At 44.5% G+C, this 16,963-nt stretch overlaps 1 protein-coding gene across 1 annotated transcript; it reads right to left on the bottom strand.

Moving 5' to 3' along the window:
- Positions 1 to 680: 680 nt before the first annotated feature.
- On the bottom strand, positions 681 to 1,981 carry LOC116904927 (cytochrome c oxidase subunit 8C, mitochondrial). The gene is made up of 2 exons (XM_032907557.1): positions 1,756 to 1,981; positions 681 to 1,009 (listed from the first exon to the last, which is right to left on the bottom strand). Exons 1-2 carry the CDS (start codon positions 1,879 to 1,881, stop codon positions 917 to 919), a joined length of 219 nt encoding a protein of 72 aa, XP_032763448.1. The 5' UTR covers positions 1,882 to 1,981; the 3' UTR covers positions 681 to 916.
- Between the last annotated feature and the right edge of the window lie 14,982 nt (positions 1,982 to 16,963).

Genomic DNA, 16,963 nt, shown 5'->3' with positions numbered 1-16,963 from the left:
GGCCAGCAAAACATGAAAAACACACAGCTAAATGTATAATACCGTTGTCTTAGTTTGAAGCGATACTGTGACCATGGCAACTCCTATACAGGAAAACATTTCATTGGGTCTGGGTTACAATTCAGAGGTGTAGTCCATTGTCATAATGTCTGGAAGTGTGGCAGCACAGAGATGGGCGTGGTACTGGACAGGTAGCTGAGAGTTCTGACTCCATTTGGCAGACCACAGAGTGAGTGACATTGGGCCTGGCTTGAGCACTGGGAACCTCAGAACCACCCTCAGTGACACACTTCCTCCAACAAGGTCACACCTCCTAGTAGTGCCACCATTAGCCTATGAGGCTACAGGGCCATTTTCATTCAAACCCCCATGGCCTCAAAATCTGTTCAATCTTTCATAGTTGAGGTTATGAGATTCGAGTTTTCACATCCACAAAATGTTTGACATCGCTCAGAACCCCTGAGTGCAACCTCTCATAACAATAAGTTGATTTTTTTCTTACTGTAATTTTTCATTAGTAAATTTTTGTCGGCTTTAATGATGTTCAGGAAACCATCTCTAAGGACTGGGCTTGTAGCTCACTGGTAGAGTGCCTCCCATGTATGAGACCCTGGCTTGGAGCCCTAGCATTTCAAAACAAAAACAACGAAGTAAAAAGAGAAAGCAACAGTAAGCACAAACCAGTGTTTCCATTTTATTTGACATCTAAGCAAATGATGTTTGTCATCCATCAGATGCACAGTCCAAAAAAAAAAAAAAAAAAAAAAAAAAAAAGGTGCAGAACACCGCAGACATACAGTTGTAAGATTAAATAGTCACAAGACGTTCAAACGGGCACTTTTTCTCATTTAAAGGAGCCGTGGCCTTCTCTGAAAGCATTTTGGATCTTGAGGTGCCGTTCATCGACATCGTGTATCTACTCGCCTCTGAAAAACTTCAGGTTGCTCATCACATACGCAGCTGGGATGAAAAAGGTGGCAAAAAACACGAAAAGTCCAACAACCGATTCCTGGAAAAGAAGAAAAAAAGTAACGTTAATGAGTATGACCCACTGTCTAATAAAATGGCTTATGGACAGAGGTGCGTGGAGGTTAGCAGTAGAACGCCGGCTTTGTGGGCTTTTATGCACAAAACTCTGGGTGCGTTTCCCCTTCCTCATGCGCACAGCTAAAGATCTTTCTCGAAGGATGGAGAGATGGCTCATGTGCTAAAACCTTCTACAGCTCTTGCAGAGAACCTAACTTGGTTCCCAGAATCCATGTCAGGCAGGTCATAATCAACTGTAGCTCCAGATCCAACACCTCTGGGCTCTTCAGATACCTGCACTTCGGCGCACACATGCACGAAAGTAGTCTGGGAATTTGTCACGTGACCTTGAAAAAAAAAGCAGCCTTTGGTCCTGGCAATGTATTCCATTCATACTCAACTGAATTTTCAGAAAACTCAATTTCTTTCAATAGTTGCCAATTTCTGACGTCTAGATTCTGGTAGCTCGAAGATGTCTAGCGTCCCGATCATTTTTTAGAGAAAATGCTATGGCTCGGCCACAAGACAGGTAAATGACCCTGAACGAACCAAGGATCCTGCACCTCCAAGCTCATAAAGGAGGGCCAGGTCCTACCTGGGACTCACCCTCACTCCGAGCCCCCATCCAAAGTAAACCCACAACTGAAGTTGCCAACACACAAACACACACACACACCACATACTCCCCAATCCCCACCCACTTGGACCGTTAGGCGGACTCTACCTCACCGTGGGTGACAGGACTTGGTTTTGTGGACTTTCTGAGTGGCTGAGGCGGCCTGAGTGGCCAGGCTTCGAGAACAGGACTACACGGTGTCGGAGGAGGGAAGAGCAGAACTGCAGCAAGCGAGACATCACAGGTCAGAAAAGGACCACCGAGGAAGAGCAAACGGGAGACCACCAGAGTCGAAGGCCGTTGGTAAAGTGTGCTCGAGGAAAGGGCGAGCAGCTGGTTTGAGCATGCGCACCAACCACTCGGGCTCTTTGAATGGAATTTGCGCTCTTACCCCACCCTGCTCCTCAGCTGTAAAAGCTGCGCCCTATCACACTCTACCTCTTTCCCGCCCCTGTCCCCACAAGTCCAGCTACCTGCCCTCTCCCAAAGTCTTTGCCAAACCTATTCGGCCCCCAAAGCCACACTCAGGGTCTTCTGATTTTCTTCTCCTAAGGTAAGGTGAAGGACCTATTGGCTGCCAACATCTATAGGTGTTGCTCAATATCCCACTAATTTCAGTTAATAGCAGATATCATACCATTTTTACCCTGCTCTATAATATGAATTAAAATTTCCATAGATTGTCCTCCTGGTATTTTTTAAACTCCATTTTCTATTTGTTTTTGTGGTCCTGAAGCTCCATGTATATTTCCATAGTAACTGAGCTAAACCATTGTAACTCATCCTTTTATAAACACACACACATACATCCATACCACACATACGTGCGTATATTTTAGCATTGCTTTACTTGGTCGTAACTCTCCTTCCCTGCCTGTAAATTAATTCTTAACAATGAAAACAAACAAAAAAGAAAAGTCATGCATGGTGGACCACATCTATCATTCCAGCATTAGTTTGAAAGTCGGGGGGATTTGGAGGTCAAGACCATGCATGTTAGGCTATAGAGCAGGAGGCCAGCCTGTGGCAAGGAAAGAAAGGAGGAAAAATAGGAGAGGGCGAGAAGGGAATGAGGGAGGAAAGGGAACAAAGGAACTAAAAGAGGAATGAGAGTCAAGACTAATAACAAACTTTTCAACCCGGCAGTGATTGGAACACACCGTCAATCCCGAGGGAGAGGAAGGTGGGTTTCTGAGTTCGAGGCTAGCCTAATCTACTGAGCAAGTTCGAGGACACAGAGAAACCCTGTCTCAAAAATAAACGAGAAAATAATAATAATAATAATAATGATAATGATAATAATAATAATAATAATAAATTATTTTTAAACTAAAAGAACAAATTTTTATAATATGAGGACAATGTTAAAAATATTCATGATACAGAGAATCTGGGCCCAGAAGAGAGGGAAATCACCAACCACTGACAACCACTGAATTTATATCCCTCAATGGAAAAATAGAATACGTGGTAAGTTTTGAAATTTAATATTATAAATATTTTTCTGGGATAATAAATGACTTGTTTGGGGAGTAGAAAGTGGGGATAATAAATGACTTGTTCGGGGAGTAGAAAGTGTATTGTGCCATTCCATACATGTTTAGGAGGTGTTGAAACTGTAAGGCATATGGGTACATCACAATCATATCAGGAAAACCAGGCTAATAACAGCAGACCAAGGGCAGGATGTGATCCCCTCCTCTGCACCTCATAAAGAAGTCAACATCTCAGACTGAAAGGGTGATGGCTCTACCAACCTGTCATGTGACCACCAGTGTGTGGCAAGGAACAGACAGGAAGAGACGTCATCCGGCCTTCGTCTCCACTGTTGATAAGGCCTACTCCCATTGCCCTCCACCGTTCCTCCAGGGTTCCCTTCAGTCATTCATGTATCTGGATCTGGTTCTGCCCTTTCATTTCTGTAGCTGACCTCAACTCTGTAGCTCACTTTGACCCTTCAGCCACAACAGCTTCTCCAGGTTGGTTTGTTTAGCTATACCCCCCATGCCCTCCCCACGTGCATGTGTGCACACACAGGCACACACACACACACATACACACACACAACCCAGCAAGTGGGGGCGGGGGGTCTTCCTGCATTCCTGTCAATGAAAACTCTTGACCCTTTGTAGTCATCCTGTAATGTAGATACATACATACATACATACATACATACATACATACATACATACATAGGTACACAGGTGACAGACAAATAGTATGGTGTGTAATGTGTGATCTGAGAGTTAATATTAGTAATTGAAGTTGGGATAAAAGAATGTGTATTTACCTGGGCCTAGGCTATCAAGGAAAATAGGGGCATCTGGCAAATTGGTCCCAATGAGGCCACCATACTGTGTATAGTTTGAATGCTTGGCCATAGGGAATGACACTATTAGGAGATGTAGCCTTATTGGAGGAGGTGTGGCCTTTTGGGAGAAAGTGTGTTACTTTGGGGGTCAGCTTTGAGGTCCTATGCTCAAGCTCTACCCAGTGTGGAGAGACCTGTCTCCCAGCTGCCTGCAGAAGAGAATCTTCTTCTACCTGCCTTTGGATGAAGATGTAGAACTCTGGCTCCAACAGCACCATGTCTGCCTGCACGCTGCCAGGCTTCCTGCCAGGATGATAATGGACTGAGCCTCTGAAACTGTAAGCCAGGTCCAATGAAATGGTCTATAAGAGTTGCCTTAGTCATGGTGTCTCTTCACAGCAATGAAACCCTAACTAAGACACCACTCAAATTTATTGTAAACAGTAAATTCTGACATTGTAGAACATAGGCATGTTCACCTATGTTTCTGATATAATGAGCTTACAAGAATTCTCAATTCAAAATCATTATACCTTGGAATTTTTCAATTAAAAAAATTATTCTTTTTTTTATGACTTGTGTGTGTGTGTGTCTGTGTGTGTGTGTGTGTGTGTGTGTGTGTGTGTGTCCATTGGAGCTGGAGTTATAGGAGGTTGTGACTTCCCATCCCATTCCACAATGGGTGCTAGGAACCAAACTGGTCCTCTGAAAGAGCAATGTGTGCTTGTAACCAATGGGCCATGTCCTCACTCCATGAATTTTTTTAAGTCATTATTCCTTGGCTTTCTAGCAACTACTAAGCTAATGTAATGTGTTTAGTCAGTGTTTTATTGTGTGATAGACACAGCAATGCTGTGGTGACCTTGGCAACTCTTATAAAGGAAAGCATTTAATTGGAGCTGGTTTACAATTCAAAGGTTTAGGAATTCTTGGAAGGAAGCATTGCAGCATTCAGGCTGACATGACCCTGGAGTTCTGCATCCAGATGGATGTGAATATATATATATATATATAATATATATGTGTGTGTGTGTATGTATATATATGTGTGTGTATATGTATATATATATGAATATAAGAGTTCATATATATATTCTTTCATTCATATAAATTAGCAATAGATTACGCATTTCAAGCTGGATCTTACTTTAACTCCAAGGGATGGTTGCCCACTTTTCTCTGCTTTTCTGCTCTTAATCTAAGATTCCTATTAGATGGCTTCTTGGCTCTTCTTGGCGAGTCATCTGTGGTTTTTAATTATTCTCTCATTCTTCATTTTTCTTCCCTTTTTCAGCACTTAGCAGAATTTCCATGCCTTTTCCCTCTAGTCCTTTCTCTTGAATCTTTCATCTTAAGACCATGCATACCTCAGTAGCAGAGTGCTTGCCTAGATTAACATTTTTAAAGTTCTTTTCTTTTCCATTTTTTAAGAGTTACCTGTTAGTATTTTACAGATGCACCATCGCCTCCAATTTCCCTCTGAATGTTAATTTAATGTTTGAATATTCTCCTCTGTTCAGTTTCATGGTTATGTTTCCTCTAGGGTGAACTCTGTTCCTTTTGGCTCTGTGGGCTTTCTCCAGCTATGCAATGATTCTTGGCTGTCCATTCATGGCTATGAATAAGGTGAACTACTCTATTGGTATCTTATACCAACAGATCATAGACTGGGTGCCTAATAAATAAAACAAATTCAGTTCCCCCAGCTCTAGAAAGCAACATTACTGGCCTATGTGGGTCTCATGTAGGATATATACCAAACAAAAACGTCTACTTTTCTTTTGAGACAGGGTCTTCATATATAGTGTTCAGGCCAATCTCAAACTCATAATCCTAATGCCTCAGTCAGCAAAGGCCTGGGGTTAAATGAATGTGCCATCATATCTAACAAGACTGCTAGTCTTAAAGAAAAGCTAAAAACTGAGTATTTATATTTCCATAATCATGAAAATCAACACAAGCAGCTACTGTATAGGCAGAATAGTCAGAACAAAGATGCAGGTCCTTTGTATGGGAAATCTGAACTGTTTTACTTCTACATCTGCAGAAGAAAGAGACCTAGGCATACCCATGTCTCACAAGTGTCTAAGCTTATTATACCCATCCCCAGCAGAGATCTTATTATGCTGACATAGCTGAATGTCGGTACAATGATCCTCGAGGACAGGGTTCCTTCAGATTCCTCAGCATCTTGGTGGTGGCTGGTCTTCTTCTGCCTGTGTGTAGATCCTTGTTTTTCTGCCCACTTTATCTCAAGAAGTGTAAGAGGGAGTCCTGTACCTTGCCCATTTTATTTGTTCTTTGCAGCCTGCTTGTAGCTACAGACGGGACTACTGGTTCACTTTATCACTAGGAAGACTGAGAAAGAGATGGTATTGGTGTCTGGAGATGACTTTTCTGTGACTGGGATGCAAGCACCTGCTATGCTCATCTCCCAGGTTCTTCCTTAATGGAACAAGGTCTCTCCCATGAGAAGCTCTTAAAAGGACCAATTGAGTTTGAAAGAGAAGAGACTTATTTGCATGAATGATTCTCTCTCTCTCTCTCTCTCTCTCTCTCTGTGTGTGTGTGTGTGTGTGTATCTGTGTGTGTGTTTGTGTGTGTGTGTGTATGAGAGAGAGAGAGAGAGAGAGAGAGAGAGAGAGAGAGAGAGAGAGAGAGGGAGGGACATAGTAACACAGAATAGCAGGAGTGGACATGGAGCGAAGTTGGTAGGGGGTGCAGAGAAGGCCGAGAACCGTCAAGCTCTGGGACAGCAAGGGAGCTCAGTAGTAGCAGGATGCATCCTGGACTCAGGGCTGCTGGACCATTCCTGGAGCCATTGATGGATGCCCACAAGCACTGCCTTATTCAGGGACTGTGACTTGTACCCATGGCATCCAACAATAATGAGCACCCAGCTAGTCCTCTCTTGACTCTCCATCTTTTACCCACCATCCCCTCAGGCCTCGGGGAAAGTGAGAGGAGAAGGGCAGGAAGAGAGGAGCTGCTGAAGAAGGCACACTTGTTCCAGGAAAGAGAGAGGGAGGCTTTGAGGGATAATTTACATACACATGTGTCTTAGTTAGGGGTTTACTGCTGTGGAGAGACACCATGACCAAGGTAAGTCTTATAAAGGACAACATTTAATTGGAGCTGGCTTACAGTTTCAGAGGTTCAGTCCATTATCATCATGGCAGGAGCATGGCGGCATCCAGGCAGGAATGGTGCAGGAGGAGCTGAGAGTTCTACACCTTCATCTGAAGGCTGCTAACAGAATACTGACTTCCAGGCAGCTAGGATGAGGGTACTAAAGCCCATACCCACAGTGAGTGACACACTCACTTCAACAGGGTCACACCGTCTAATAGTGCCACTCTCTGGGCCGAGCATATACAGATCATCACAACATGCCTTAATTAAGAGGTTGGACTGCAGAGATGCCCCAGCATTTAAAAGCGCTGGCTGCTCCTGGGTTGGACTCCCAGCACCTACCAAGCAGCTTACAATCATCTGTAGCTCCAGCTCAAGAGGATTTTACCCCCTCTTCAGGCAACCTCAAGCACTGCACACACATGTGGTACACAGACATGGAGACGAAGTAAGCACCATACACATAAAATTTAAAAAATACGTTTTTTGAACGCTACATTTTTAAGGTCTGTTATCTTGAACAAACTGATACTAAAGCTGTTGCTTCTGGTTTGGCTTAGTTAGAGCCTTCCAAAGACTGTAACTTAGTTTGTACTGTAGCACGCTTATGTGCAGAGGTGAGTGGGTATGGTGGTTTGAATAAAAATGGCCCCCATAGGTCCCTAGGGAATGGCACTGTAAGGAAGTGTGGCCTTGTTGGAGTGGTTGTGGCTTTGTTGGAAGAAGTGTGTCGCTGGGAGTGGTCTTTTAGGTCTGAGAAGCCCAAACCAGGCTTAGTGGCTCTCAGTCTCTTCCTGCTACCTGCCAACCCAGATGTAGAACTCTCAGCACCATGTCTACTTATGTGACACCATGCTTCCTGCTGTAATGACAATGGACTGAACCTCTGACCTGTAAGCCAACTCCAGTTAAGAGTTTTCCTTTATAAGAATTGCCATGGTCATGGTGTCTCTTCATAGCAATAGACACCCCAACTGAGACAGTAGGTAAAGCAAAGCAAAGGAGATAGTGGAACCCTGGACACGCCAAGGTAGCTTTACATTTAGTTGTTAGAGTCTTCAGCAACAAATAATAATAAGGATGGGCCAAAGATTCTAGGAGAGGTTTTATAGGTTTATGAACCCAAGAGAAAGCCCTAGCCCTGAGACTAACACGTGGTTCCAGGAAAATGATAATGTGCTGCTACAGAGAAATCCCAGACTGAGAAAGATTGTAAAGTGTAAAGGGGGCAACATTTGCCATAGCTGTGGCAAGCCAAGACACTGGAAAAGAACTGGGTGTTTTGCCTGCATATATGTCTGTGCCTGAGAAGGCCAGAAGAGGGCTTCAAATCCCTAGGAATTGGAATTGCTGATGGTTGTGAGCCATGTGGGTGCTGGGAATTGAACCCAGGTCCTTTCGAAAGAGCAGCCAGTACTCTTAACCACTGGTCCATCTCTCCAGCCCCACTCCTTATGCCCTTAAAGATATCTTCTGTTCTGACATAAGCCAGCTGGAGCTAGGTTTCAAGAAATATCTTAATGAAAAGTCTCTTGAGATTACCATAGTTATTAGGGTCAAAGCTTGGGCCCCATTAACCCTAACAAGGTAGGCTTGCCCACCTGGTCCCAACAGGTCAATTGAAAGGAAAGGTAAGAAAAGTTTATTCAAGAGGAACAAGGTCAAGCACCAATGACGCCACAATCCTTCAGGGTCTTGACTTAGGCTTAAGCTTAAATAGAGAGTAAGATGTATGCAATCCTGGTGATAGTCCTGCCTATCACTAAAGAATCAATCTCTCATTTCGCAAAAGGTGATCTGAAAAGTTATCAGAACTGTGTGAAATCTCTGCTGGAAAGACAAGTTCTTTCTCTAAGCACGAAATTCATGGGAAATTCCAATTCTTTGTGATCCGTTGTTTTAATAATTTGATATCAAAAGAGAAGGCACAAGTGTCTCCTTTTAGAATACCATCTGCTACCAGGATTGTTACACTAGTCAAGTTGTTTGTTTCATTGTTGTTGTTGTTGTTGTTGTTATCATTGGAGTATTACTCCATTTTTACATATGTGTATGTATATGTTTTAGTTACATTTTTACTGGTGTGAAAAGACATCATGAGCAAAACAATTTATAGAAGAAAGAGTTTATTGGAGCTTATAGTCTCAGGGGGTGAGACCATGACCAGCACGGCAGCAGACAGGCAGGCATGGTGTTGGAGCAGTAACCGAGAGCTCAAAACTTGAGACAACACCAGGAGGGAGAGATGGAGCACATTGACTGGAAATTGAAATAGAAACTGTTTTTGTTAGAGACCCAGTTGTGTCATGTGATGTTTTTCTGGAAACTGTCTTTAAAAAGATGTTTTGCTGAAGCAGACACGAGAGAGAATGTTTTACTGAGAACAGACACGTGGTGTTTTTCTGGAAGCTGTCTTGTGAAAGCACATGTGATGCTATGCTAGAGTGGACACTTGATGTTTGGAAATGGTAAAGTATAACCCAACAGACAGTGGACGATGCTCTGCCATGGGTTTGCCTTGCTACTCTTTGCTGGTCTTCATTGGGCTTTGCTGATGACATTGGTTTGCCTTGCTTTCTTGGCTGATCATTGCTTGTTATGACTTTGTAGAGAGAAGAGTACCAAAGAGCGTGTGGTATTCCAGTAGCTTCTTGCTGCTTTCACGGACTCGTGATGATCAGTGGATCATCACAGTTTCTTCTGGATGGAGCCACTGCTGCTGATTTTGTGTTTTGTGTTTGGTGTTTTGCTAGTGAACTGGACTACAGACAAAAAAGATTGGAATTATCCCCAAGGGACTACTTCTAAACAGGTCCACATTCCTCATGTCCTATTAGCCATTTTCCTCCCCTACATTTGGTTAATGGGCTATAAAGAAGGTTGAAGCATTTAAGAACCCTTATTACAGTAGGTTTTTTAAAAATATAGGCCTACAGGAAATGGTTTCAAAACTTCAAAGCCTGCCCACGGTGACACATCTTCTCCAGCAAAGTCATATCTCCCAGTTCTTCCCAAACAGTTCCACCAACTAAGGACTAAGAATTTAAATATATAAGCCAATGGGGACCACTCTACCCAAACCACCACTATATATTTTTTATTATTTTTTTTACATTTTATTTTTATCTATTATATTTATATATTACACATTTTTGTGTACTATCTATATACCTATAGATATATGAATATATTGATATATGTTTTTATATATGTATGTATATGCTACACACACATGTACTAAGACAAGAGTCTTGCTACATAGACCAGGCTGGCCTCACTCACTTGATTCTCCTTCTTTAGTTTCTAGAGTAGCTGGTATTGCAGGCAGGCGCCATGATGTCCAGCCATTTTACTTTTGGGTTAGTTTGTTTGTTTTGAAGGTGATATGTATGTCATGGCCCCTGCATGGAGATCAGAAGGACAACTTGCAGGAGTCTGTTCTGTTCTGTTCTGTAGACTCAGGTAAATGTTAGGCTCGGCAGAAAGTACTGAATCATCTCCCCAGTTCCCATTTTTTACTTTTACTTATTTATGTCAGTTCTATGGGAATTTTGTACAATGTATTTCTATCTTACATATTTCCCTCCCCGACTCCTCTCAGATTCACCCCCTTTCCCTACCTGCTAACTTTGCGTCTTTTGTTTTAAACCCATCAGGTCCACTTTGTGCTGCCCATATAGTCTTGGATGTGTTGTGGCCTTTCACTGGAACATGGTCAGCTTAAGAGTGGTTACACTCTTAGAGAAAACTGACTCACCCTCTCCAGAAAGCACCTGCTGGGATTTTCAGGTTCTTGTAGTAAAAAAACTAAGGAAAGAAAAGGCCTCCGTGGTCTGACTACAAAGGAAAACTAACACACGAATTCTCTTCAGGAATGAAGATTATAATGAAAGGCTCTCAAGGCCACGAGCACTTCTCAGTGTGGGAAAAAGAACATTAGGAACAATTCAATATATGGGGAAGTCTAAATTTGATGGAGCCTTGAAGGGAAGTTGGAGGAAGGGGAGGAAGAGGGAGACAGAGAAATGGACCACCATGGGTGGGTCCAAGTGAAGGGATGGGATAGCGGAACAGCGTCAGAAAGCAGCCTAAAGAACACCCCTAGTTCCTCATGGTGAGTCTTGGATGAAGTCCCAGAGCAAAGGGAAAGTCTGTTCTAACCTGTATAACCTTTCAAGTGGAGCAGAAGTTTCCCATCACTTGGACAGGGCGCACAGAGAAGCCAGGTACTGTAAACTGAGAGCTGTCAAGTCGCAGCCCAGATTCTGTCTTAAAGAGAGGGTGGCTGGGAAGTGTGACCTGATTCTAGCCATTGGATCTGGCTTAGAGGTGGGAGGCTGGGTTATGTCCTGGAACAAGGAACTGGCCCAGAGATGAGTAAAACAGTGGTAGAAACAGAGACAGTTTATTAAAGGAGAAAAACACTTTTTATATGGGAGGTGGGCCAGCTCTAAAGAAAGGTCAAAGGCTCAGAGGCCCCTGCCTAAACCTTGTGACCTTTTACAGTCATTTACATACGCTTCGCTTTTTCTGCGCATGCTTCGCTTACGGTCAGTTCTTCTGCACATGCTCTGTTTTCTTTCGTGTAGCCAGTCGGGGTGGTAGAGATCCCCTCTTCCTCTGTAATGGCCTCTGTCTTTCTAAAACTCACTTGTTTTCATGTGCACCTGTGTGGGGCCGGAAGAGAGACTCAGATCCCCTGGAGAACTGAACTTGTGTCCCCTGCAAGAAAAGTAAATATTCTCCAGCACTGAGCCATTTCTCCAGGCCCTGATTTTGAAGCCTCTCGGCCTCCGTCTCCATCCAGCTCTCCTTCCTCACCGATGCTGGGGCAGCAGCAGCACGCACCAGCAGTCCCAGCTAATAAGGAGGATAAGGTAGAAGGATGCTTGAGCCCAGGAATTCAGAGCTATTGCTGCAATACAGTAGAGCCCAGTCTTTAAAAAGCAAATAAACAACCAAAAAAGAAACAAAATGCAAACACCACCCTGAAACCGGGGAAGATCTTAATGCAGAGAAAGCTGGCTGAGTTCATCCCAATGCTGGGGAAGTTTGAAACGCAGCACAGCTGAGGGGAGAATCAAGCATTTAAGCTTTCCTCTCTAACAGCAGACTTAAATGACTTTTTAACGGTGTCAGTAAATCTGACTCCAAATTCAGCCACAACACAATTAAGCCACCCACCCCCACCCCACCCCGGGAGATAAGCTCTTTTAGCTGCTCAAATTACAGGTACAGACAAGCCTTCCTCAGTTTAGTTTCTCTAAGTCACAAAAGCCCCGTACTGTCAAGTTAGGCCTCTACAATTTTCAATAAAGGGCTTAGTGGGCCTGGATTCAGTGTATTCCCAGTGACCCACAATGCAAGGCCTTCCTTCTGCAGTTATATAAAAGGGCATAATTAGAGCTGTAGCTCCACGTATACAAAGAATATGAAAGACTCCCTCACCCACTCACCTTCTTTAAATGTGATTTTTTTTTTTTTAAAAAAAAAGTTCATTCTCTTAAAAAGCTGATGTTAGGCTTCGAGAAAATTATGTAACGACATTAACACTGTACTGCCTCATGTCCGAGTATCTTGAACTGTGGCCGCTAGAAAAGCACCTTTAATTTCTGCTCAAGGACCAAATGACTTTGAGGAACGAAGTGCCTCCCTTTGTCTCTGTTGGCGTCTGTCTTCTTCGCAAAGGCACGACCTCAAGGACAGAGAGGCTCAGATAAGTGAGCCGGAAGGGCAGACAGTTGCAAGAGTGGGGAGCATTCAAGTTATGTAACCGGTAGCATCAGTAACATACTTTTGAGTTGCAGGCGCGATGGTAATATAAAAAGACCCGACAGAAGCTGTGGTCCATTATTACAAGGAATCTCAAGGCAGAAGTGCCCTCAGGCAGTTTAAAAGACACTCTTGGTGTTCCATATTCTTTTTCTTTTGTACACAATTAAATTATATGTCTATAGATAGATATAGACATATTTCTTCTTTAAAATAAACTATAAAAGCAGTTTTCATTTTCATATATTACCTTTTACTTCAGAATCAACACCCATCATCTCTCCTGAACTGCATTTTTTGTTCCTATTTGAGACTGTGTATTAATATGTAACCCAAGCTGTCCTAAAAGGAGCTATATAGCCCAGGATTGGCCTGGAACTTGTGCTCCTTCTGTGCTGCCAAATAGCCTAAAGAGGAGCTTTTGTTCTTCAGTTTGGGTATCAGACTATTTAATAAACCCGGAGAGACTAGAATTTTACTGGGAGGCTCGAGCCGGGAGAAGGGAAAGGCTGGAGGTGTGATTCTGACAGAGACCTTATCTCCCAGGAAGAGACCATGGTTCTGGCTCCTGTCAGACCACCTTGAGACACTGAAGATGGACTCGAGGTACACAGGGCCTTTTTGTTCCCTTGCCAGGGCTGTCCTTTTCCTGCCATTTGCTGTTTGTCTCCTTAAATTGGCCCAATGAGGACGGGTGACCTGGGCTGCTTTTCACTATGCGAACACTTGCTAGATAGTTGCATCTACTGGCATATGTGAGAATAAGTCTCCGTGCCCAACAGTGGGATGTTTATATCACCAACCAGCTGAGCATTCTGTTTGCTGTATTCAGTGGAAATCGGGCTGGCAGCCTGAGCCTCTGTGTGCCAGCCACAAGCCACAGGTTGACAGCTCTAAGCTTTGGGACCCACGGATGCCTAGGTCTAGACTTTCAAAGTCGGAGACTTCCTGCAGCTAGAGTTATATTTCTGAACTTTCGGTGCCCAGCCCCTCAGCTTTCGGCCACTCTGGGTAACTGGGCAGTGCCCTGCAACAATTCCAGCAGCTTGGGCTAGCAGCTTTTTGCAGCCTCTTGCTTTCTGCAGTCTTTCCCTTCCATAGTCTCCAGCTCTCCTGGGTATCTTGCCTTCTTAGCACTTCCACAATTTCCATTTTCTCCTTCTGAGCTCCCTGCTGCTCTCTGAACCTTTCCGCTGCCCTCTAGCTGCTGCTTCTGGCTGTGCCTGCAGCTGGCAGCCCGGAGAATTTTCTGCTCTTTGGTGCAGCCAGCTCATTCTGCCTGAGCTACACCTCGGGCAGGCAATGAGACCATTCAGAAGGCTTTCCTGAGACCTAAGGCTGCAACACTAGCTGTCAAGGGTGGAGGAGGTGCTATGCTGTCCCGAGCTGCTGAGGGGGAGGGAGACACCTGCCGTCCTTGCAGACAAGGTCACACAAGGGTTACCTGAAGCTGTCAAAAGCAGGGTGAAGTCTCAGCGCCACCACAGCACTGAGGGAAGCCGAGTTCCCAAAGCAAAGCTGTCACTACATAGGAGGACATGACCATTGTGACAGTTTCTGGGGCTAGAAAGAAGTCTCCGCTCGGCATCTCTGGCTGGACTAAAGTTTCTGTGATCAGCCGTGAGGTATATAACAGTTAGTGGTCACAATGTCGAGCTGCTTCAATAAGCAGGTGTCTGTGAGCTGCCACACTCTACTGCAGTTGCTACTACCCCAACACACCTTTGAGGGCAGCTGTGATCTTGTTCACTGTTGTCCTAGACTCAGGGTCCATGGCCCCCAATAGCAGAAGTTACACTTGGTTCCCAATCTTCTGATTTGGGGGCTACTCAGTCAGGCTCCTAGGCAACTGCTACTGCTGCTACTGCTGCCCGTGCTGCTGCCTGAAGGGCCTGACAGCTGTCAATTAAATGGCTAATCTGCTAGGCTATAACGTCTTTAATCATTTAAAGAGACAAACACATTCAAGAATAACTTTGACAGAGACCTAATGTGAAATTAGCATAGCTCTCAAATTTTGCCTAATGATAATTAAGTACCAGCTAGGTACCTTTAGGGAGGGTTGGGTGGCCTATCTTAGGTGTGTGGTAGCACTAAAGAGTTTCATCCTTCCTAGGCAAAGCCAAACTGCTTTCCTAAGCATTTTTTTTCTATTTTCACTCCCACCAGCAGTATAGGAAAAAAATTTAACATTCAGATCCTAGTCAAACCTCACACTAAAAATTGTTGGGGTTTTTTTTAAGATAAGGTCACAGATTGGCCTTGAATTCAGCTCACAGCTAGTTTTTTTTTAATGTTTATTTACTTTTATTCGTGTGTGTGTGTGTGTGTGTGTCTGTGTCTGTGTGTGTGTCTGTGTGTGTTGCTCCATGTGTCATAGTATATGTATGAGAATCAGAGGACAATTTATAGAGGAGTCTCTTTCCTACTACCATATGGGTTCTTGGGATTGAACTCAGGATGTTGGGAACCTCAGGTTTCTAGGCTTGGTGGCAATCACCTTTACCCACGGCATCATCTTGCATGCCCAATGGTCTTGTTTTCTTAAATCAATCAGAGACTTTAAAAAAAACAGCAACAAAAAACCAAACCCTGTTTCTATGGTACATACAGGAAGGGGCTTGAGAAGGGGCTTCCATGGCTTATGAATATTAAAAAAGCAAGTACACTGGGAAGAAAATACTATTAGAGTTTGAGCTGGTGAGAGGCTCAACCATAAGAGTACTTCTAGTCAAACCAGACAACAGAAGCTCCATCCCCAGGACCCCACACAGTAGAGGAGGATGATCGATTCCCTCAGGTTGTCTGCTGACCTCCACGTGCACACTGTGGTATGCACATATCCCCATCCATATGTATACACACACACACACACACACACACACACACACACACACACACACTTAAAATTAAATAAAAATTAAAAAGAAAACCAAGATATTGGAGTGACAAAAATTGGAATCCATGGATGTAAATGTCTCAGGTTTTTCAACTTTTTGTAACCATGGGAACTCTGAGGAGGAAACGGAGGAGGAAGAGGGGAGGAGGAGGAGGAGGAGGAGGAGGAGGAGGAGGGAGGGAGGAGGAGGAGGGAGGAGGAGGAGGAGGGGAGGGGAGGAGGAGGAGGAGGAGGAGGAGGAGGGAGGAGGAGGAGGAGGGAGGAGGAGGGAGGAGGAGGAGGAGGGAGGGGGTAGGGGGGAGGGAGGAGAAGGAGGGGGGAGGGGGGAGGAGGGAGGAGGGAGGAGGAGGAGGAGGAGGAGGAGGAGGAGGAAGAGGGAGGAGGAGGAGGAGAAGGGAGGAGGAGGAGGGAGGAGGAGGAGGAGGGAGTGGAGGGAGGGGAGGGAGGAGGGAGGAGGAGGAGAGGGAGGAAGAGAGGAGGAGGAAGGGAGGAGGAGGAGGAGGAGGAGGAGGAAGGAGGAGGAGGAAGAGGGAGGAGGAGGAGGAGGGAGGAGGGAGAGGAGGAGGAGGAGGAGGAGGAGGGAGGAGGAGGAGGAGGAGGAGGAACTGGCTGTGAATTCAGATCTCTGACTGCAAACAACAGAAGCCCGCTGCTTTTATCCACTTCCAATTAGTTGAAGATAAAATGAGGAGTTAGGACCTCTTAATGGCTCCTAAAACACTAAAATGGGGGGAGGGGGCTGGTTTAGATTCAGAGACATCTGAGCACATATTTAAAGGTCGAGGCTTTCCTCCCAGTCTGTCTCTGTCTCTGCTCTTCTTTCCTGATGCCTGTGCATCTGTGCATTCCCCTCTTAGTGGAGGAAAACAATTAACACAGTCTTTTAAGGTCATGATTATAAAGAAACCTAGCAAGGGGAAACACTTCCTTCAGGAAATTTTTCAGGAAAGGTTCTGATTGGCTGGCTTGTGTCACATGTTCATCTCTCTGACTCTGTTTTCATTTAAGTACAAACTGAATACAGTCCCAGGCTCATGTTTTCAACAGTTGGTGTCTATCGGGGATGCTGTTCTGGGAACTGGTGGGAAGTTTAGGAAGTAGGCCATAGTTGGAAGAAGGTCACTGGGAGTTTATCTTTGAAGATTACCTCTGGTCCCCAGTCTCTCCCTCTCTCTGCTTCCTAGCTATCATGAGGAAGTACCACAAA

The sequence above is a fragment of the Rattus rattus genome, chromosome 7 (genome assembly GCF_011064425.1).
Source record: "Rattus rattus isolate New Zealand chromosome 7, Rrattus_CSIRO_v1, whole genome shotgun sequence".
Classification (NCBI taxonomy): domain Eukaryota; kingdom Metazoa; phylum Chordata; class Mammalia; order Rodentia; family Muridae; genus Rattus; species Rattus rattus.
The sequence above is the reverse complement of the archived record's forward strand: the minus strand, read 5'-3'. Positions and strand labels throughout refer to the sequence as shown.